General features: G+C 44.7%; 1 protein-coding gene across 4 annotated transcripts in view; it reads right to left on the bottom strand.

The window, feature by feature from the left end:
* Positions 1-636: 636 nt before the first annotated feature.
* Positions 637-24,126, bottom strand: part of Brd9 (bromodomain containing 9) — a 25,393-nt gene continuing 1,903 nt past the window's right edge. Inside the window, exons 4-16 of one of the 4 annotated variants that reach the window (XM_021208293.1) lie at positions 23,081-23,141; positions 22,590-22,734; positions 21,313-21,423; positions 20,565-20,680; positions 18,456-18,588; positions 15,355-15,430; positions 13,699-13,794; positions 11,070-11,202; positions 9,632-9,743; positions 7,136-7,174; positions 6,217-6,319; positions 3,632-3,799; positions 637-1,297 (exon numbers count right to left, since the gene is read on the bottom strand). In XM_021208293.1, the coding sequence (XP_021063952.1) occupies positions 1,197-1,297; positions 3,632-3,799; positions 6,217-6,319; positions 7,136-7,174; positions 9,632-9,743; positions 11,070-11,202; positions 13,699-13,794; positions 15,355-15,430; positions 18,456-18,588; positions 20,565-20,680; positions 21,313-21,423; positions 22,590-22,734; positions 23,081-23,141 (1,394 nt within the window). In that variant the 3' untranslated portion in view covers positions 637-1,196. Of the gene's footprint in view, positions 1,298-3,631; positions 3,800-6,216; positions 6,320-7,135; positions 7,175-9,631; positions 9,744-11,069; positions 11,203-13,698; positions 13,795-15,354; positions 15,431-18,455; positions 18,589-20,564; positions 20,741-21,312; positions 21,424-22,589; positions 22,735-23,080; positions 23,945-24,126 lie in introns of those variants that run through there. The other 3 variants (XM_021208294.1, XM_029544085.1, XM_029544087.1) reach the window with 3 other exon arrangements.

Genomic DNA, 24,126 nt, shown 5'->3' with positions numbered 1-24,126 from the left:
CCCAGGCTCCTATTCTTGCTCATCACACCAAGGTCACCTTGGCTATGTGTAGAAGACCTAGGGCAGTGTACCAACGAGAAACAGGGTTAGGCCCTGAAGAAAAGCTGTTCCTAGGAGATTGCCACTCAGGTATGCCGCATAATTTGCCTAGGCTCGAGTCTCCTGGAGGCTGGTGCAGCACAGTGCATCTCCATGATGCTGCAGACCCAGAATCAGCCTTTCCAGTCTCCCTTCCAGTTGGGGCATTGGCCCAGAGCTAAATTAGCCTGAGATGGGAGGTGGTGGTTTCAAGATCAAGACACAGTAGTCCCAAAAAACAGGGAGTCTTTCCTGAGTGCTACTCCTGGCTCAGACCAGACTTAGCTGCAATCACTTACTAATGCTTTATCCAGTTGTGAGATGTTCTACCCTTTGCCTACAGACCACTGTTGCTTCCTACCCTGCTTGCCTGTGCTAAGCATGCCATCTCCTATATACTCCTCTAGCCACAGCCCTTCTCCCCTCAAAACTGAGCTTCCACCTGCAGCTGACCTGTGACGGTGGGGTCCTCTTTGCTTTTTTATTCCCAATAAGGAGCAAGATGCCCAACAGAATACAACAGGTGTCCCCACCATCAAAGCAGACAGGATGATCACACAGAGTTACCACCTTAGGCATCTCTTTATTAAGACCTGCGTTCATGTATTTTGCAAATACAAACAGGTACTCAGCAAATACATCCAGTTTTGAAACATTTTATGACTCTGAATACTTCATTCTAAAAGGTGGGGTGGTTCATTATTTGTCAGGGAGACAATTCCATCCTCTGGCTCAGTGACCAAATAGAAAACAGAAGATACCCTCTGAAGGCCTATTCTGCAGGCTCCCCTTTGAGAACTGCAGGAAGGCTGTGCAAAACTCATGTAGAATGACTATGTGCACATTATCATAAAAAGGCTTGGCTTCTGGTGCTCAGGACACACAGTTGAACCATCTGACTGCAACCCGTTTACCTTCTATTACCACTACTCAGAACTTATTAGACACCATTCGGTGCTGTTGGGCCTCTGCTGCAGACATGACCGTACAGACAAGCCAGCATCTTCCTCGGGCTGCTACTTGCCAGAGAGGATGAGACAAAAGTTTCTGTCTTGTGACAAAAACTGTATCAAATAAAATGTAGAAAAATAAAATAAAACATCTGGAAACCCCACAAATTAGTTCTTGGCAGGAGCTGCAGGTTCTGGAGACTGAAGGAATTCATAAGGGTCGTGAGTGACATCCGGCTGCTCCCCAACACTAAGGCGAGAAGGACTTCCTGTAAGTTTGAAAGAAGATGGCATTTAAGCACACCAAACATAACTGCAAAGCTCATGAAACCAACATCTGTGACTGCTATCTAATAAGACCAATGTCCTTCCCGGCACCAGACAGAGATGCATTCACACCCCAGTCTGAATCAGGGATGTCTACAATCTCCTTGGGCTCTACTTTGCTTGACACCCAAGGTGATCCAACCAGGCTCGGGGAAAGCTAGGGGAAGTAGTTCCCGAAGGCAGTGGAGGCAAGGGCAAGCAGCTCCTAAAGGCCTGGCTCGTTCCAGGTAGTAGGCAGACTTGGTTATCTTGAGCTGAGGTTCCTTCCCTCAAATATCAGGGGCTGGAAGGCCACAGAGAAAAGACAGACATTACTGAAGAAACTAGGATGAAAGAGGCAGTGTTTGACTAAGTGAACGGTCGGGTGTTCACAGGAATGTCATCACAGGAATGTCAAGAGGTTGGTTGAGCAGAGATCTTAGGATTGATGAGGGGCTGTAATGGATTTGCTGAGTCCCATGATGAGACATGACCCATATGGGAAGAGGAAGCTCTGCTAGATGTAAGTGACTTATGTCAGCATGCAAATTTTAAAGTGCAAAAGCAATCAAGAGGTGATAGAAAAAGGAAAGGCAAACAAAAGAATCTGTCCAGGTCACTCAAAGACAAATAGGGTAAGATTTGTGATTTGTGTCAAGCCAGAGTTCACAAGGAAAAAAAACTAACAGAAAGTCAAATGCTATGTTAGTGAGCTGCAGGAAAGCTTTAAAGCTCAGCAACAGTTTACAGAAGGTGTAAGTGATACAACTTCAAAGGAAAAAAATTAAGCTTGTTGTAGAGATGGGTAATTATCTACAGATATCTTTCCACCACCACCAACAACCACACAGTTTGCTAAATACATTTTGCCATCCACAGTTCTGCTTGGCTGCTTGGTTATGGACCCTGTCAGTACCATACACGCTAAGAGAGTATGTTGTGTAAATGAGAATGGTACCTATAGGCTCATATATTGGATATTTGCTCCTCAGTCAGTGGAAGTGTTTGCAAAGGATTAGGAAGTGTGGCCCTGTTGGAGGAGGTGTGTCACTAGGGGTTGAGGTTTAAAAGCCCATGCCAGGCCCAGTGTTTCTGTCTTCCAGCCTGCTGCCTGTGGGTGAAGTTCTTAGCTACTGACCCAGTGTCATGACTGTCTACCAAAACCAGACTCCCCACAATAATGAGTGTAAACTAACCCTCTGAAACTGCAAGACCCCAATTTAATGCTTTTTTGTGACAGGGTCTCTGATATAGTTCTGGCTATCCTGGAACTCACTATGTAGACCATGCTAGCCTTGAACACACAGAGATCCACTTGCCTCTGCCTCCTGAGTGCTGAAATTAAAAGGGTATGCTACCATGCCTGGTACTTTAAATGTTTCATTTTGTAAGTTGCCTTGGTCATGGTGTCTCCTCACATCAATACATCAATAACTAAGGCCCTATGTGATATGCAGTGATTAAATAGTGGGCTTTTTTGTCCAACAATCCACTTTCTGATTGAATTAACACAGGAAGAAATTTACATACAGTACTGCAATCCAAGGCAAAAGCAGGGGCTAGGGAGGCCACAGGCCTCAGTAGGGAAGTAACTACTACTGTTTTGTTACATGCGTATGAGATGCCTATCAATCTGCCTTTGAGATCTTTGTGTTTATGCCCACAGAGCACCACTGCCAGCCTCAGTTCTTAAGAATAAAGGACTGTTGACGTGTCATGGTAGTTCCATGCTCAGTCACAGATAGAGGAAAAAAGTCATATCACTAACTCCAAGGTTTAAGGAACATCATGGAAAGAGACAGAGGAACGACTTAACTATACTCCTATAAATGACTTCCATAAACTCACTGGGTCACTAAGCTATACTTGGGTAGAACTGTTGTCAGTGCTGTGTCTGGGGAAATGGCACTGATTCATTCAGCAAACTCAAGTGTTTTTTAAGGAGCTACAGAGCCAGCATCTGAGACCCTACACGTGGCTGGGATCTCAGTCAGAGTGTCAGTGGTGTGGCTCATCTTTCCTTAAACATGGAAACCCCTTGCCAGGGATGGTTAATGTTCTCATGATAGATAATGAACACATCATTGGTTGATATAGCCAAGTAATAAAATAAGGAATAGCAAAAAGCACGTGTCAACAAATCGATAACCCAAACAAATGTTCTGGCCCCCAGGGATGCACAAGGGTATAGAAACCTCCCAGAATAAACCTCTCTGCCAAGGCCACCACCTTAGCCCTGTGGGCCTGATCCCCCACCCAGTGCAGGCCCCCACTACTAACCTGTATGAGGCCCTTACCTGGAGGATGCTGCTCCCTCTCAGAGGCAGTAGACAGAGAGCTAAGGTTGGAAGATGGCCGAGAGCCTCCTCGCTCTGCTTGTGCTTCGTGCAAGTCCTGTAGGAGCCGGGCTGTCTCATCCAAGTTCAAGTGGCTATCTTCATGTTCTAGCTCCTTCTTCACTTTCCCTATGTGACAAAAATGATGTAATGCGGGTAAACATAGTCAGCACTGACTAGACACATAGCACAGCTGAAAGGTCACTGCTGGTGGAGTTCACAGCAAAGGGAACATAATTTAATGACAGGTCAGGGCTGATAGTAGGGAAGGAATCAGACCCAGTATCTTTCAGTCAAGCAGAACGCTACACTGAGTCTCATCACCCAATGCACCAACACTATGGACAACTCTGTCAACAGAAAGTGTGTCTGATGCTGGCCTACTGCAGAGAACACGGACAGAATGTGCAAATAAGTTCACTGAGCTGGGCCTCCATGCAGCTCCCAACCTAGGAACTAGGCCCTAGTGTTGACTTGTCTCAGCAAAGCACTACCCTGAACTATGAAAAGGACACAGCTTAGCCAGAGGAGCCAAGAGCTCACCTCTGCCCTGTATTAAGAGTGGCCTCAGGAACATTAGGGAAGAGGAGGAGGAAAGAGTGTAAGAGCCAGAGGATCATAGAGTTTGCTGGGAGATTGTGTCTCCTTATAATATCAGAAACTTCTAAAAAGTTGTAAAGAAAAATTTTACAAGTGCAAAGATAAAGGTAGTCTGTCTGCAGGAAAATGCACTAAGCAGTCTGGGCCACTGTTCCTAGGAAGGCTAGTATTCAGGTTTGCACTTCAGGAAGGCAGGGAACCCCAGCACTAACTAATACTGTGTATATTCAGAGTATGATCTGTATCTACCCCATGGGGCCTGGAACCAACATAGGCCAAACCTGGAAGGGTACACATAGTGGCCCCTAAACAGCCCCACCCAATCAAACCCCAGGTGCTAAGGACCTATCAAGTATGTTGTCACAACTCATTAAAAGACTGAAGCATGTTCCTTGTAACTCATGGGGCTTGTATCTGGTTCCCTCTGGACTTTCCCATTGTGCTGTCTCTCTCCAGCAACTGTTCTGGTTTTTGTCATAAAAGACCCTATCCCTGAGACTCAGCAGGTCATGGCATCTGGGGTGTCTTGAGGACTAAAACAGAGCTAATGAAAGACAATGAATAAGAAGATGACAGATCTGGAGCCCGGCATGGTGGCACACGCCTTGAATCCCAGCACTCAGGAGGCAGAGGCAGGCAGATTTCTGAGTTCGAGGCCAGCCTGGTCTACAAAGTGAGTTCCAGGACAGCCAGGGCTATACAGAGAAACCCTGTCTCGAAAAACCAAAAAAAAAAAAAAAAAGATGACAGATCTGAACACAATCCCTTTAATTGTATTAAACACAAATTAACCTTAAAAAAAAAAACAAAAAACAAAACAAAAAAAAACAAAAAAAAAAAAAAANAAAAAAAAAAACTTCAACCAAAGGCAGTGTGAAGCCAGACAGACTTTGCTGTTAGCTTTATAATGTTCACAATAAAAAAAAAAAAAAAAAAAAAAAAAAAAAAAAAGTCTACTTTCTCAGCCTGACACTGCTGACTCTGGGACCATCTTCACTATAAGATGTGCCTCCTCTCCATGCAATAACTTCAAATGTCCACAGGCACTGCTCCAGGGGAGAACCGTAAGGCAAATAAGGTATATACAAAAGAAGAAAGGAAGGGATACAACACAAGACATTGTCAAGGCTCCTAGCTGTCATCAATTTTATGTGACAGAAGACACTATACACCTCATGGAAGACAGCATTTCCTACCAGTAGAGACAGAGTTCATCTTCAGCACACGAGTATGCTGATACATGGCTGACACACCAGTACAAGATCAGCACCCAAGCATCTCAGCTACCAAACAGGAACAGCTTCAAGTCAGAAAGGCACAGGAGCACACAGTCAGGGCTATTTGGAGCTACTGTTCAGAGTGGCATGCAATAAGACCTGTCTGAGATCAGTGACAGAAGTCACTTCATCCAAGTGTGATAGTCTGACCAAGGGAATCTTTGAAGAAAACACACATACATTTTTATTTCCTGGTCTCTTACAAACCAGTGCTTTTGTTAGTGCTTTGTTTAGTTTGGGGTTTTAATTGGTTTTGGAATTTTTGGTAAAAGGGATGGAACCTAGGGAACTGTTCATACTAAGCAAGCCCTTCACCACTAAGTTGCATAACACTTCTGAGAGGTTCAATTGGGATTTTAACTCAGAGGGCAACCAGCAGATATCAACTGGGAGTTGATAGTTCTGACATTGTCCCCTGGAGACAGCATCTGATCCCATATGCTGACAGTACAGTTTGGCCCCAACCACAGCCCACAGCCCCAAGGTGTTTCCTGTTCTGACTAGTGGTAAGTTTTGAGTCCCCACAGGTTCTCCTTCATTGTGTTGTTTGCCAGGGCAGCCCATGAAACACAGAGAAACCAAATGATGCTTTCTTACGACATTACACATCTCAGGGAGGGATGGAGTCCATGTGAGAAGCCACATACAACTGTGCCCTGGATGCCTCACCGAGAGAGCTGAGCATGGACACATCCAGGGAGACATCAGGATACTGTTTCATTGACATGAAGTCCAGAACAGGGCCACCACTATCTCCCAGTGGATCCCCAATCTGCAGAAGATGAGAAAAACATCAACTAACAGCACAAATGTCAGCTAATGCCAGCTATGTAAGTCAACAGGATGTGCTAAAGTTGAGGCCATCTCTCAGTAAGTGATATGAATGAACACTATTCTAGTGGCTGCACCCCAAGGAACATGGGATCTAAGCTTATTAATGGAAGTATAAATCCATGTCCAGAGACCTACTCAGATAAACATACCTCTGAGCTTTCTTCTCAACTAGGAACAAACAATTTTTGCTAACTTCTTAAGGAAATCAGTAGCATTATAAGAATATGGGAGGTACACCACAAGGAGGCCAAGACACACTGAACTCAAGGGCCCACCACCACATTTGTAGGGACAACACAGCAGATTCCAAAACCAAAGCTTTCTCTCTCAGAAAATGTGATACTACCGTTCCCCAGGCCTCTGGAGTTCTGCTCAGGTCCCCATACTGAGGCCTTACAATATTCCCTGTAATATGAGACTCAACAGCATGATTGGTCACCTCAGGTATACAGGTCACTGATGTCCAGTGGGAAAACATTACAGCACAAGCCCATAGTGCCACCAACCATGTCAAGTCACACAGGGTAAGGGGTCCCTAATCATCCTAGAGGACAGCTTTGAAGATTCCAGCCCTGTGTTCAGGTCACCAACATAAACGTAAACGAGGGAAGAGCAGTGCCACTGAAGTCCCTCAATAGAAATAAGCAGCCAGAACAGACACAGGAGGCTCTCCAGCCACTCACTGCAATGGCTAGTGGCCACCACCACACAAACCCCAAAGCTAAGCTTCTATTCACATGCTTGGGAAACCCACCTTCATCTCATCTGCAGGTCTCATGGGGATGCTCCTCCTCTGAAAAGTAACAAGACAGGAAACAAGTTTTTCCAATGTAATTTTATATTCATCCACATTACACTAATAGTGGCTTTTTCACTGCCTAGATTCTGCTCATTAAAGCCTCACTAAATCCATGGCTGAAGCATAGGTTTTTACAAGATTCTTTGCAGGTAGCAGTCAAGATAGACCATGACTGGTCAACTTATTCCATATCAGCCAAGTGCTCAGATATCATGCTGGGGTTGGTGAAGGAGATCCCCATGTTCACATCAGAGTGAATGTTTAAAACAAACCAAAATGGGTAGCCTAAGAAAAACAGGTCTGGTTGTTTAGCCTGGAGCATGACCAAGTACCTGAGACAGGATGTGGTATGACAGAGGCAGTAGTGAAGTAGGATCAACTACATGTACCTTCATCCTGTGCACTGGTAAGAGCGTGACCTTTAAAAAAGCCTCCTTTTTTGCAAATTCCTCACAAAGGGTCATTCAGTGTGCTACTTCTACACCCATGAATTTGGTCCCAGTGTTTCTGAGATTCAGTTATGCAATTATTTTCACCAACTTTTAATTAGAAACATGGCCTTTATTTTACCATCTGTTCCCTGCAGATGGTTCCTCTAGCATTATATCTTGAGTACTCAGTGCCATTTTTAACTGCTGCTGAGTACATAAAATTATTCAACCCTAATGACAGAATTCACTCCTAGACAATGAATTCAGAATTCACCAACAGCACAACCTCATTTCAGGGCCACAGGGAATAATGTCTTGCCCATACCAGACAAAGTATGAGTAAAATTGGCATATTCTAGGCCAGCAAGATACATCATCAGGTAAAAGCACTCGCTGCTCAAGCCTAACAACTTGAGCTCAGCCCTGGAACCCACAGTGGGAGAACTGATTCTCAAAATTTTTCCTCTTTTCTTTTTATGTACACCAGGCATTGCACATCTACAAAGTAGTAAGGAAAAGGCTTTAAATAAACGGCCTGAAAAGAAACACAACTAAAAGATGACAACCAGAACAGGAGACAAGCACATGGCTGGTAGGGCAGAATTCTCCATGAGGCATAAGATTTCTATGTCTACCTCTTCAGACAAAGAGGAGGCTACCAGGCCAGACCAAGAGACATGGAAGCCATGGGCCAAAATAGTCTCAGAGCTAGTGTGGACAGATACTTTTTTGAACTCTACCTAGCCAGAACAGAGACCATCTAGAAAACTTTGGCCATGAGAAGAGACCCAGCAATACTATTCTTTTGCATTATAGTCACACAGCCTTGGAATGATGGCCGTACGAGAACAAAGATCACAAGTAACAACTTCATGCCAAAATGAAGACTTGATCTTCAAATAAAGAAAATAAAATCTAGAACTTGAGAAATAGCTCATTTGGTAAAGTACTTGCCTCACAAGTATGAGGACCTGAGCTAGAACACCTACATAAATGCTGGATTTGGTGTACAATTGTAGTTTCAGCCCTGGGAAGAGGAGTCAGCCAGCCTAGCCCACCCAGCTACCTCCAGATCAGTGAGACCCTTATCTGAGGGACAGTATTTGCAATTGACCTCTGGTGTCCATATGCACTACACATACACACACACACACAAATAAAATCTACTCATCCTTGGACTGGGGTGTGCCTCCATGGTAGAGCACTGATCTAGAATGTAAAAAGTCCTGTATTTGATCCCTAGTACTGGAAAAATAATCCTACCAGCATTGTCCAGCAGGAATGCATTGTACACGCCTGTCTAATTTGAACATAAAACACATCTCTGGCTTGTGAATATACATACTGTAGGTCTGAACTGGCCCCAGGCTACAGTGTGTCATCAAGTCTAGTGTCAACTCTGACAGACATCACAAACAGAAAGTAAAGACACAAAGGGCCACAGATGTTTCTTTAGAAACACTAATGTGGGCTGGAGAGATGGCTCTGCACTGACTGCTCTTCCAGAGGTCCTGAGTTCAATTCCCAGCAACCACATGGTGGCTCACAACCATGGGATTCTGTAACGGGATCTGATGCCCTCTTCTGGTGTGTCTGAAGACAGCTACAGTGTACTCGTACATAAACAAATCTTTAAAGAAAAAAAAAAAACAAAAAACCTAATGCTAGTCTTTATTAGAGTAGGAAAGTCCATCTAGACTGTGTCAAAGGTAAAGGCAAGACATACAAGAGCTGAGAAGAGCTCGGCCTTCAGCACATTCTCCAGGAGGAATGATGATGTCAGTGAAAGGGACATGGGCATTGGTTATGGAAGACATGACAAGCAACTGCCAAATGTTTTTTAAAGACAGCTCTTGAAAACAGAACTTTTAAAGCTCAATGAGCCAAGAACAGCCAGCAATGACCTCAAGAGCCTGTCTCCTTGGACTCTAGTGGGCTGAATGGACTCTCTGCACAGGAGCAGCCCCAAGCATGGAACCAGAGCTTGTTCCTAAAAGGGCTCATCAACTGCAAATCCCACCTGCTTCAGCTGGAAGATCATCCTTGAGTGATCACCACCTGTGATTTGGTCCAGGAGGTCATCTACCATCTTCTTGCTGTAGCTTCCAGCATCCTTCACGAATTCCTGCAGGCTAGAAGGGAACTGTGTGATGGAAGGTGCTGAAAAAGCATCACGTGCCAATTCCAAGACTCACTCCAACAGTGACGATGACTCTGACTCCAGACATTCTCTGGGAGCTTCCCGTATATGTATGGGGCACTAGACTAATGGCTCTCTAACAATTTTTAAAGTAGTTCATGGCATAAAAATAATTTAATTATAATTATAATAAATAATAAAAATAATTAAATCTCCAGGAAAATTAAGAAAAAACAAAAGACAGGTACACAAATCCATATAAAGTCTTAAGACACACTTGTTAATCTCTAAGGAAGGCTGTCTACACCTGCCAGTCTGACATTTAGAAGTATAGCAGCAGGAAATGTAGATGTGGTAAGTGGGCACATATGGAGTGGTAAGATAAGACTCAAGGCACACCTTTTGGTATACTTTGATTTCTGAACCATATGAATATATTAGGTTAAAAATAAATAAAATTTAAAATGTAGTCAAGAACAAAAACCTCATAGAATAAACCATCAAGGATAGCCTAAGGCTCCTAGACCCTGAAGATCCTTCAGAGAGACAAGCAAGTCTGCCGGCCCAGAGCTAATCCTAGATAAACCGAGTCGCTGACAATATACAGGCCATCATCTGGGATACCTGACCATGTGTACAGACAGCAGATCTTGGTGGCCACCTCTTTAGCTTCACAGTTGTAGTTGTAATGCTGCATTCCCAGCTGTCATGAATTTTGCCTCCACCATCCTATCTTACTCCACCCAAGTTCATCAGTTTCAGTCCTCACCTCAGCACCTGAGAATGTGACTGTATTTGGAGACTTTTGAGAAGTGATTAAGGTGAAAGAGGTCAGTAGGATAATTGCTGATCCAATTTGACTAGTGTTATAAGAGGAGAAGATCAGGATAGAGGAAAGGCTGTGCAAAGACAGGAGAGAAGATAGAGTCTGCCTTAAACTGAGATTGCCAAAACCCGGGCCCCAGACTGCCAGCTTTCAGCACAGTGAGGCCTTGGTGTTGGAAACTGATTACTGTGGCTCCAGCTGAGTAACAGTCACTAGGAAATGTATCTCAAAACAATCGTGAAAAAGAACTCCTTGTAAGTATACACCATTTGCTAAACACACATATATTTATGCTACAGTCAGGATCACTGCCTTCTTCAAATTGTGCTGAACTGCAAGGCGGGTCTATGGCAGAGGTGTGGACAATGGCAAATAGTACTGGAGCTTATGCTGACACCACCTCACTGCCAGTGCTGTACTTTCCAGAGCTCTCAGCAGGGCCAAGCTGCTCACCAGTGAACAGCTCTCACATATGTGTGTGACTCGGCTTACCTCAGTGCACACTGCACACCAGTCTCATCTCCATAGGCGGAATACAGAAGCTCCATCTCATCTGACTTCAAGTCCCCAAACACGGAGTTGTTCTGCATTGAAAGTGCAGTGCTGGCACTGGAGAGGAATGTGACTAAAGAGAGAGAAGCACAGGCCGGGTCAGGGTCATGCTCAGTGCACACAGCATGGCCACAGCCATTTTTCCCTCTAGGTGACCACAACCTGAGTCCATGCCTCGCTCTTCCTTATTCCTTTCTGTTTGAGCACAAACACAGCAGCAGCGACTGTCCATGGGTAATTGCAGTACCTACTCAGCACTCACTCCATTTCACACGTGTGGGCCAAGGGCTACAAAGCAAAGACTGACCCTTGAGTAGAGATGAACTTGGACAAGCAGAAGTGGTTCTTGGGACCAGCCAATTCATGAACTCCCTCTGGTAGAACCAGGAACTGGGCCCACACTGGATACACTCTTGCCCAGGGTTATGTCTACATGGCTCAATGTTTCCCAACCTCTTCTGACATCCACTATGGTGGCAGGCAAGCCATGTCTTATGCTGCAATCACTCCTCTTCCCTGTAATCAATGCTTCTTGGCGACAAAACTGCTGAGCTGAGACCCAAACACAAGCAACATCTCAAAAACAAAGTGTGAACACTACCAAGGGAGGGGCTGAGGTGAGGGAAGGTGTGGGTAGATCTCACATCACAGAAGGTCTGAATGCAGGCTGGTCTCTTAGTTTGGGTTTCTAATGCTGTGATGAAACACCATGACCAAAAAGCAAGTTGGAGAGAAAAGAGGTTGTTTGTTTGTTTGTTTTTAGCTTATTGGATCATAGGCCATTATGGGGGAAGTCAGAACAAGAACTCAAGCAGGGCAGGAACCTGGAGGCAGGAACTGATGCAGAGACCATGGAAGAGTGCTACTTATTGGTGTGCTTCACAGGGCTTGCTCAGCTTGCTTTTTACAAAACCCAGAAACACCAGTTCAGGGATGGCACCACCCAAAATGGGCTGGTCTCTACCCAAAGATCACTAACTGAGAAAATGCCTTACAGCTGGATCTCATGGAGGCATTTCTTCAGTTGAGGCTCCTTCCTTTCTGATGACTCTAACTTGTGTCAAGTTGACACACAAAATCAACCAGGACAGTCTCTAGTACTCAGGGATATAGAAAGTATCATTCCAGAAAGAAAATGCCCTCTAGTGAGGCTGTACCAAGCCTCCCTCTAACAAGAGGAAATATCAAAAAAGCAGATGTTGTACATGACTGAAGGGGTAAGGAAGCATGGTCAAAGCTTATGGTGCAGAGGTGACCTTGAGCTGGTTCTCCAGAGCCACAATAAAGGTGAGGGACACAGGATGCGACAAAGAAGAAAAGAAGCTATGACACAGAAAAGGACAAGCCCAGGTCCACCCTGCCCCTTCCCATCACTCAAGACAGAATAGCTACAGACAGGCAGTGAGACACCAATTCTAAGTATGTTACTCTTGGAATGGGCATTTCATTTTATTGCCTATAGCTGATTAAAGGCAGAAGAAATGTCATCAAAGCACATCTAGGTTCAGACCAGGATGGCTACTGTGTCTTCAAGAGGAAGGAAGTGTTTTCTTCTTTCTTTTCTTTTCTTTTCTTTTCTTTTCTTTTCTGTTCTGTTCTGTTCTGTTCTGTTCTGTTCTGTTCTGTTCTGTTCTCTCTCTCTCTCTCTCTCTCTCTCTCTTTTTCGAGACAGGGTTTCTCTGTATAGCCCTGGCTGTCCTGCAACTCACTTTGTAGACCAGGCCTGCCTCTGCCTCCCAAGTGCTGGGGATTAAAGGCGTGCACCATCACCACCCGGTGGAAGTGTTATTTCTTTCAGCTGTTCTCCAATCTTAAAGTGGATACCTGTGCACATATAAACATGCACACACCAAAGCAAGCCTTCAGACACACATATGTACTGAAACACATGAACAAGTCAAAGCAAGCCCTATAAGCACACATATTACCACATATGTACAACCACACATTCCAAACACACTACAAGACTCATTATAAATGTAGACCCCCACAAATACAAATGTACCTGCCTCTCTCAGGCCATGCTGCCACCCACAACCACCCTGTCTAGTCTCTCTAGGCAGCATCATCACCCTGCAAATGGTTAAGATTAAGTCTGGCATAAGAAATGAAGCCCTCTGTAAGAACCAGCAGGATTCTGAACTAAGACTCTTGTGGAGGGAGGGAACGGAAGCCTATCCTATGAGAGGAAGCTTGTGAGTGCAGTCTGAACTCACCTTCAGTGGGGAGAAGAATGCAAAGCAGGAACTCTCCACCAAGTATGACTTTAATCCACCTACTTTAATGGATCTAAACTTCATTTGTCTTAAAAATCTGAATCCTACAGACTTGATGCACATGGATGGGGGGGACAACCTCTCAGAGGCAAAGGGGAGGGAAGGGGGGGGGAGGAACTCTGTCGGAGAAGCAGTCAGGGGTAGCATTTGGAATGTTAATTAATTGATTAACTAAACTGATTCTAGACCCAGTAACAAAACCATGAAGAAAATATGGAAGAGAACAATGTCACATCCCCACTGTCAGTCCAGCCACCCTCAGCTGGAGAGCTCCCACCAGTCACTGTTCTTACCTTTATTTCTTCTTTCATCTTTGAAACCCAATGTTGTAAAACCTGGGAGCAACTTGCTAGACAGTGAACTCAGGTCCACAGGGTGTGTCTCCTCCTCTGCAGAACACACAGGAGAGAGGGATCCATTAGGAGGGCTTGTCCACAGCTCAGTTGCTCAGTGATAAGCAACTTCTCTATAGTTCCTTAGACATGGCGGGGTGGAGCATGGGTATGCTATAATATTCATTTAAAACTGATTTTGCAAAAGCAAGGTATAATTCTTAAAACTAACACCATTTTAATTTGATTCAGTAATTGCCTTGACATCAACACCATGAAAAAAAAAAGTCATGTCTGGAGCTAGACAGACAGATGATTCAATTGGCAAAGTGTTTGCCTTGTAAGCATGAGCTGCTGAGGTCAATCCCCCAAATTCCTATTTAAAAATAAATAAATAGCAATCAGATACAATGGCGCATGCTTCTAATCCCAGTGTTGGGGAAACAGAAATAAGAAGAATGCTGAGCCTGACCATCTGCCTGCCTACCCTACAGGCAAGTGAGTTCCAGACCATGAGAGACCTTTTCTCAAAAAATAACAAGGAGATGATGCTTAACAAATGTTGTCCCTCTAGCTCTAAATGGGTGTGTGTGGGTACATGTACATGCACACGCACACGTACACACACGTACACACACACACACACACACACACACACACACACACATACACACAATATCATGTCTGGGGCTATCTTGCCAGCAAGATATCTTGCCTTCACCTTTGCAAAGTGCTCACTCAGCACTGCATGCTAAGGTTCACACTTGCTGGCCATCCTCATCTTCCACATGCTCATCTGGCTACACAACTGCTGACTGGTTTTCACATGCACATCATTTCCCCATCCCTGACAGGAACCTCACTTTCCACACTGAATTTCTAGTCTATGGGCAAATCCATGTAGTTCCTCCTAAAGACCACAGAAATTTGTTTCCATTAACAGTTAAAATACGAGTGTCTACCCTGTACACACGAGAAAAGATGAAACAACCCTGATGACATAGGGCTCTGTACAAGTATATTTAGAAGCTGAAAAGCTGAGGGAGATGCCTGCCTGTGCAAGAGAGACTCAGGCAAAGCAGGAAAAGAGGCATCCACTATGTCCCACCCTTTCCAAGTGTGTCTGTAGGCATGCTGCAATCCCACAGAGTCATTCACAGGCACGACTGCTACCTTCTCAAGATGTTTCAATGCATGAAATACCTTTCCAGGCTGGTGCACTGATGGCATTCATGTTTCCAACTAAGACATGCTCTGACATCATCATCCAACCTTCCTTTCAGAATATTTCTGAACTTTACAAGCATACAGGTCAACATATGGCCCGTGAGGAAGGAGTGCTGGAAGAACTCAAGACAGGAAACCTTCCTACATCATCAGTGACATCCAGCTCTTAAGAATGTATCACCATGCTGAGAAACCCAATAAAGGCCTGATGGCATCCTAGCTCCCTGCATAACACAGGCTCCACTGTGTACATGGAAGCCAGGCAACTGTTCTGCAGTCTCATTACCAGTAATGGTGACGTGAATGTGTAATACATACTCTGCATCTCAGAGCATGTACAGAGTACAGAGGACAACGTGCAAGCATTGAAGCCCTGCACGGAGCACCCACCATCAGCATCAGGCTCAGTTGCGTTCACCACACTGTAGAGCAGACTTCCATCTCCAAGCTTCTTCAGGTACCCCATCTGCAAGGAAGTAGCACCCAAGTGTCATCCCCCAGTAGTAGCATCTACTAGAGACACGTGACATAATAGTCACATCTCCACCAGTTTCTCCATGAGAAAGTACCAGAGACGCCCTCTCACATGCCCAAGGATTAAAGGTTGCCCTGCTTGTGACTGAGGCCAATTGTTCATGATTAAACATATCTGATTATGACCAAGGACACACACACACATATATGGTTAAAGCACTGCTGTGGCACATGACCAAAGAGTTTCTGAAATAAAAGCTTTGACCCAGAAGCAAATATTTAAAACCATTCATATGCCAGGACAAAATGAGATGAAGAATGCCAGCTGGGTAAAAGCATCATACTACTCTACAGTAGTCTATGCCTCCATCTCTAAGGCAAACAGAAACATGACTCCACTAAAAACCTACCACAAAAGGCCTATTTGTAGTCTTATGCAAGGACAGTATGTCAGGATGTGGAAGGTGTATATGTGCAGATGAAGTGTTCAGAAAACTGGCCATATGCAGGAAGAGTGAGGTCTTGTGATTGTGGAGGCCCTTGGGAGGATGTCAGAGAGCAACGTAAATAGGGTAGAGGTCAGAAGGGTGGCAGATCCTGTAGAGAGGGCAGCAATAATATATCTAGGGGACTAGGACCAGGCTTCTCAATGCAGTGCTATACACTAAAAGAGGTCTGAAGTGGCATGAGATATTGGAGGAAACAGGAAGTTTCACCAGACAGCAAAGATTTCAGTATATACACAAACAGTTATCAATATAATTACACTGTGTATGTGTGTGTGTGTGTGTATATATATATATACACACACACATTTCCTGCCTCTACCTGACAGTGTTTTACCCACCAGATGCATATCTGCCATGGTTAGTTTTGTGTCAATTTGACACAAGGTACTGTTAACTGAAAGGAGGGAACCTCAATTGAGAAAACACCTCCATAAGATCCAGCTGTAGCCATGAGGTGGTGGCACAGGCATTGTAATAGGTAGGATAATGCTTTAGTCCCAACATTCGGGAGGCAGAGACAGAGGCAGGTTGATCTCTGTGAGTTCAAGGCTAGTCTGGTCTACATACAAAGTTGCAGGACAGCCAAGGCTACACACAGAAATCCTGCCTCTGAAAAACCAAACCAAACTGAACCAAACCGAACCGAACCAAACCATACCAAAGAGATCCAGCTATAAGGCATTTTCTCAGTGTCAATATGGGAGGGCTCAGCCCATGGTGGATAGGGTCAGCCCTGGGCTGGTGATCTAGGGAGTATGATGGTTTGTATATGCTTGAACTAGGGAGTAGCACTATTAGGAGGTGTGGCCTTGTTGGAGTAGATATGGCCTTGTTGGAGTAGGTGTGTCGCTGAGGGCATGGGCTTTAAGACCCTTATTCTAGCTGTCTGGAACCTAGTCTTCTCCTAGCAGAATTCAGATGAAGATGTAGAACTTTCAGCTCCTCCTGCACCATGCCTGACTGAATACTGCCATGTTCCTGCCTTGATGATAATGGACTGAACCTCTGAACCTGTAAGCCAGCCCCAATTAATGTTGTCCTTATAAGAGTTGCCTTGGTCATGGTATCTGTTCATAGCAGTAAAACCCTGAGACGGGAAGCAAGCCAGTAAGTAGCACCCCTCCATCGCCTCTGCATCAGGTTCCTGTCCTGACTTCCATTGATGATGAACAGTGATATGGAAGTACAAGCCAAATAAACCCTTTCCTCCCCAACTTGCTTTATGGTCATGGTATTTCATCAGAGAAACAGAAACTTTAAGACATATCCATTTTTAAATAAGGTTTACCACTGAAGAAACCAGGCTCTCCAGAGAAATAGTTGATTCCAGAGGTGGAACACAGCAGGAGCATAGGACAATGCTGCCCACAGAACTGCCTGAAAACCATACAGTTGATGCTGAGCTTTCTAATAGGCATATTTACAAAAGCAAACAAACAGTAAAACTAACTTTAAGGTGTTTATGGGTTTCTGTTTAATTCTGGTCTTTTTGCAATGCTACAGAGGGAACATATAGCTTTACTTGGGCTAGGCAAGAGCTCTACCACTGAGTCATACCTTTAACTAACTACCTTAAAGCATTTCCTGTAACTGAAGAGTCCAAAATGCTGCCATTTCAATATTCAGTATTTAAAACGTAATGCACGGGCTGGTGAGATGGCTCAGTGGGTAAGAGCACCCGACTGCTCTTCCGAAGGCCTGGAGTTCAAATCCCAGCAACCACATGGTGGCTCACAACCATCCGTAACAAGATCTGATGCCCTCTTCTGGAGTGTCTGAGGACAGCTACAGTGTACTTACATATAATAAATAAATTAATTAATTAAAAAATAAAAATAAAAAAATAAAACGTAATGCACATTTTGAAGACTTGGTATGAGAAGAAAGGTAAAGTCTTAATTACTGTTAAGATGGGCCTTACATTGAGATAGTCAAGTCCAGTGGAGGCTCATTTTAACCAAATCAACTTGTACTAGAAAAGGTGCCCTGAGAGTGGTAGCGCTTTGCTCTGCAGAGAAGCAGGCTATAGAGGGTGGATCCCTCTGCCAGAGCTGAGACTGTAGACAGCTGCATTAAGACATGCAGCGATAATCCATGAATAGCTCACAAAAAGGAGAGAGCCACGGGTGAACAAAGAGGTGGAATGCTAGCATCACCCCTGTGAATACTTACTATGAAGTAGGCTTTGCTTTTAGGGAATCCTGGCTATCAGGGCCTTCTAAAGCAATAGGGTCAGTCAGAAGTGGCCCCAACCCAAGCTGGATATAGTGGGGACATGCCATACTCCAAGTTCATGGTGGTCCTGCCAGGATAGTGATCTCAGACCCTTCTGAGGAAAGAAGACCAACACAACCAAAGAGCTGATCTGACTGGCCTAAACCCCTGGGGCCCAGGAGGTTCTCTGGCCAGAACCTAATACTCCCAATTTTGATGGAGGTACCTGGTTGCAAAGACTTCAGTGTCTGAGGCCAAGTGGCATGGCCTTCAGGGGAGGGCCACAAATACTACCTTGCCACCCGGGAGAAACCGGTTAATCCTGTCTCGAGCCTCATCGGCTGCGTGCTCTACCAGGGCTAGCACATGCTCCTCTGCTGTGCTGTCTGTCAGGCTGCAGGCATTCCCTTCAGGCTCAAACATGCAGCTGTAAGGCATGAGAAACAAGTGTCACCCCAGGCCCAGCCCATTGATTCCCAACAGTAGTAGCTTTTATCAACAGTTCCCTTGCAGAGGCAGCACTGGGTGATGTTTAATCCTTCCACTTTCCATAGCATTCCTACATGCTCTAATCATGATCTCTACCTGAAGTAAAAAAGTACAAGCCAAATAGAACCCCTTCTCAGAGAAACACTTAAGTCTTCTTACAAACAGAAAAATAAAAAGTGACAGAAATTGCATGGGTATGAAAGGAAACGTGACACAGTCCCCTCTGTGCAGAGTGTCACATTTGCAGTAAGGGTGAGCTGCAGGAAGCCCTGGACTCCTCAGGGAGGAATAGTTCTGACTCAAAGTGAGAAGTGCAGGCACTGTGGGGGTAGCCTTTTCCCTGCAGACAGTAGAAACAGGCACACATGCTCCTTTCTGCCCTGGTATAAGAGATGTTGCAACAAGAGGATGGCCCTATAACAGCCACAGCTGTTCCCTGAAAGTCCAGCACAGGATAAAGGGGTCCCTCACCAGAGTTCCACAGCAACAGCACTGACAGATGCACATGATCTGTAGCATTTGATGAACTTCGAAGTCTGGGAATTCAGAAAAAAACTGCACAACTATTCACTCTATCTAAAAGCCACGAAACCCACAGATGGGGGCAGAATTTTAGTGGCAAGGCCACTAGCTAGAAACTCGGGAAATCCAAGACAACTTGTAGGGCCTGAGAGAAACTAAGGGAACAGACATCAAGCAGCAGGTGTCCCTAGAGAGGACAATGTGCAGTGCATCAGAAAGCTGTCTGAGAGGGAGCCTGTCTTGGGAAAATGTGGCTTTCTCTCAGTCTCATAGGATGCCAGGCCACAGGTTAGTTACAGACCCAGAGAGGCATATGGCACAAATACAGCTGAGACCTCCCAACCATCACTTGTATGGTACTAATCATTTCATTCTGAGCTACTCAGGTGAGTCACCGGACAAGTGTTCAAACCACAGTCAGGGCATCCACATGCTGGATAGTGACAGGAAAGAAACCACACAGGGCTCCAACTTCCTATGATTGCTTAAATGCTCCTTGGGGTCTGCTACTGAAGGGGTAACATCAATTCTGTCTCAGTGCTCAGCATCCATGAGACAAAGGGGCACTCTGTAATTAACCCCTCTGGTGTAGAATATAGATATGGTCTCTGAAGGTGCCTTAATTAGCTGTGGCCTGATGGACAGGAACAAAGCTTCAGGGAGCTATGTCTGAAGCACCCTAACCTTCCTGATGAAAAACACCAGGCTACTTGTCTCCCTATAGCACTACAGAAGTCAGCTTATAGACAGCATCTCACGATGAGTGCTGGTAACTAGAGTGGACTTACTGCAACTGTGCTCTGCACAGGTAAGAACATAGGCCATTACCAGGTGGTATGCATAGAGGGCATATACTAAAGGGATAACTACATCCCTTTAGCAAGTAGCATGTATTTCATTCAGTAATAACAAGCTAGCAAAATGCACTACAGGGATAACTTCATGGGCCTGTGGATCCCAGGGCGTGTGGCTGGCACACAGGAAGGTGGTCTCAGTCTCACATTTATCAACAGCATGAGTTGTTGTGATAGTAGCATGAGAGCATGTGATAGGTGGCTATCTTACCACACAGAACTGCCCTGCAGGATCCAGAGTCTGCAAACATACACAGGTGATAGGCTATATCACCTATGTGATACAATCACTTCATTCTTAGGGCAAGCAGAACAGGGTGGCCACTTCCCTCTTGAGTTCCAGTGCCAGGACGGCATCCAGTTCAAGGCCCCTGGGCTACACCAAGGGGCTGCTGGAACCTAAGAATCCTTAGAGATCATGCTCCTCCATCCAGGCTGAGATGCTCCACAGGTTCCCTTTGCCTTTGCTTGGGCAAAGCATTGCAGTCCTGCTTGTAGCCAGCAGCTCCACAAGCAAACACCTACTACAGAGCCTTACCTGATAACTTCTCTACTCGGCTTTTTGGATTTCTTGGTAGTTTCTACTTGCACTGGGACAACCTCAGGAACAGGTTCCTCAACTGCTGGGTCTTCACTGCCCAAGAGAGCTGCCTGCTGAGAGAAATCCATGTCCTGCATAAACGACATGCTGCGCTTCAAAGCTAACAGCCGCTCCTAGAATCAGAAAGGACAGAGCAGCAGGACTTTACCTCTCCCTCAGCCACGGAGCCGTGACGATGGGATGGCATGGGATGGCCACGGCCTCACCTGGCCTAATCGCCACCTTCCCAGACACTGAAGTGGGAATGGTTGCGAGGGCTCAGCATTCAAGGTATGGCCCAGAGATGGTGGTGAGGGAAATATGGTGGAGCCCAGCAAGTATCCCTTGCTAATATGTGGCTCATACAGCCTGGCTTACAGTACAGATCTAAGAAGCCACTTGGGATGGCCAAAGGATAGCTTGTAGTGCCGAGGGTCAGTGCCCCACAAAGCAAAAACCACAAGGCTGGCTGGGATCCAGCAAGACCGACCCTAGATCCAGAACTTTTCATCAGCCCCATATAACGGCACCTCTAAGCTGCGTGAAGGTGCAGACAGAGGCAGTGTCTGGAGGACAGGGCAGTCTAGAGCAGGGGTCGGCACCTGGGTGTGGCGGATGGATGAAGCGTGTCATTCATTGTGAGCCTGTTAGGCACAGAGAGTTAGAAGACTTCAGCTCAGTGCCATTGCTCTAGTGGGTTTCTTACTTTGCTCATCATCTTAAAGCCCGCGTGCAGGATCTTCTTGGCTAATTTGTAGTACACGGTGTCTGGTCTATTGTACGTCATCGCATTATCACACATTAATTTGAAATCTGCCTAAGAAAAAGAAACAAGGAATTTGCCACATAATTAATAGCAAAGTTCTCCATTCTTGTCAAATGATGCCAAAGAAAAGGAATTAAATTCAGCAAAAAACATACTTGGAAAAACTGATTTTTAATAACTCAAGAAAGATTTTCATAATGCTCCATGAGTTTTTATGTGCATGAGGAATTTCCCAGTGAAAAACTGGTCAAAGTCCCCAGTTCCCTTTTGTATATTAATATGTAGATTTTACAAGAGAGATTGTACAAATATTTTAAGATCCCTTCTTTTCTTCAGCCTTCCTTCCTATTTTGTAGGAACATAGTCATAACCATCTTGGATGAAAAACAGAAAATTAAACTTTTCCAACACTAAGGGAAAAAATATGATGTTCCTTCCAAAACACTATCCTATCATCATGCACTCATTGTTCCTGCCTGCCAAGCTACTAAGTAATTTGTAACTCACAGAGCCAAAATCAAGAAGCAAAGGACTAAAAGCAAAGCACCCAAGAGATGCAGAAATTCTAAAAGTAACAAGAAGTGAAAGCACACAATTAGTACAGGAAAAACTAAGAATTAGGAAAAAAAAAAAAAAACCATGCTTCTAAAAACAGCCACTTTCAAACTAAGTCAAATTGGACACACTGTTGCCCACAGAAATGTCCTGTCTATGCCAGGACAGAAACTTCAACAGAAGAAGGGAACACATTCATAGCAGCCCACAGCATCCAATTCAGCTTCCAGTTCTCTGCTGACAAGCACCTGTTTCCCTCAGCACTAGCAAACAGCCACATCCTCTGCAAACACCTGCAACTAAGAACTACCTGAGGGAGGCAGGGACATGGCTCAGCAGTTAAGACTCTTGTTGCTCTTGCAGAGGACTCAGGTCAGGTTCCACAGCACTGACATAGTGGCTCACAGTTATATGTAACTACAGTTCCAGGAGATTCAGTGTCTTCTTCTGACCTCCAAAGGCACCAAGCCTACATGTGGTATGCATACACACATGCAGGCAAAACAAAATAAGTACATCTTAAAGAATTATAAAAATCAAACAAAGATGACTTGAGGTACACAGTGTTCGCTATGTGAGAGGGCACGTGCACGCCCACAGGCACAACCATGCATGCACACACAGTTTTACAAACATTGTTTCAGAAAGTAAAACTTATTTACCTTAAATTCTGTGACTGATTTATATTCATTAGCTACAATCTTGTCTTTCATTGTGCCAAAGTCCATAGGATGTTTTATTATCATTGAATACCCAGGAGCAATTGCATCCGTAACAGGAAAAGCAAAAAATCCATGAGGATCTTTTCTGAAAGCAAAAATAGCTTTGAAGTGAAAAAAATTCTAAAGTCTAAATTTCTAAGTGACATAAAAATTTTTACAATCTAAAGATTTATATAACTGGCTAAAATTTAAACTTGCTTCTTGAAAGTTCAGTGGATTAACATGTATGCCTTTTTAAGGTTTTAACACATACTTTAGATACAATAAAAATGACACTATCCCAGCTCTAGCCACAGCAGGCAATGCTCTGGAGGCAGCATAACACTAAAGGAGGAGGAGGAAAGCAGCACATGAGCTCCCTGGCCCTAAAGTTGTGACCTGCACCCAGGCTGCCCACACCCTGCTAGGTGACAGGCGGGACACGGGGTTACCTCTGTAGCTGCCGGAGGAAGTGTTCCAGAAGTCTCTGGATAGGTGTGCTCTCATTCTCAGCTGAGTTTATAAAGAGAAAGCAAGGGAATAAAATCAAACAGCAAGACTTCATTTCCCGCATCAGAAAGCTCCATATTCATCAGTGTGTGTATGGAACTTCACAGCAGTTGAAGCCCAAACAAGAATTGAGAACTTGGGCACATCTCCCAACACAGGTAGGTTGGCAAAGGGACACACAGCATATCTCAAAACCTATCAGGCTTTTCCAGTTCAGGGGTGGCCGAATCCACAGACAAAGGATGACATTCAAAGGAGAAAAATCACTACCCAGACAATCACATGGTAACTGATTCTAGTATTCGCTTTCCTGACAATCTATGTTCCAACACTCAGCCTCCTCAGTTTCTCTCCATGAGGGAAGAGACCCTCTTGCCTAAACATTCTTCCTATACAGGAAGGCTGGGAGCCAGGGAATTCAAGAGCCAAGACTGAGATTCCAGGTGAAATGTCATCCCTGACAGGGGCTGCCCAGGTCAGAAACTGATAAGACCTCAAGCTTCCAACAAGCAATCTTGAAGTCACTTTAAGAAACTCGGACCTACCATGAGAGCCTGTATTGGAGTCTCTTCTTCCCACGGGATATTACCCATATTTCCATGATATATATGTTTCTTATATGAGTGATACAGTGGCATTAACCTGATGGAGCTGTTTGCAATAGTAAAGCAGATAATGCTAAACTTCTACACTAACAAACGATAAACTTTAACCAGATTAAAATACTTTAGATAAACTAGGCAGTGGTGGTGCACACCTTTAATCCCAGCACTTGGGAGGCAGAGCAAGCAGATTTCTGAGTTCAAGGCCAGCCTGGTCTACAGAGTAAGTTCCAGGACAGCAGGGCTACACAGAGAAACCCTGTCTCAAAAAAACTAAAACAAACAAACAAAAAAATCCTCCTTAGAATAAGGAACAAAATACCCATGAAAGGATATAAGTACAGAGACAAAATTTAGAGCTAAGATGAAAGGATGGACTATCCAGA

This window comes from Mus pahari, chromosome 11 (assembly GCF_900095145.1).
Source record: "Mus pahari chromosome 11, PAHARI_EIJ_v1.1, whole genome shotgun sequence".
Classification (NCBI taxonomy): Eukaryota; Metazoa; Chordata; class Mammalia; order Rodentia; family Muridae; genus Mus; species Mus pahari.
Note: the sequence above shows the minus strand (reverse complement) of the source record. Positions and strands in the feature narration are given on the sequence as shown.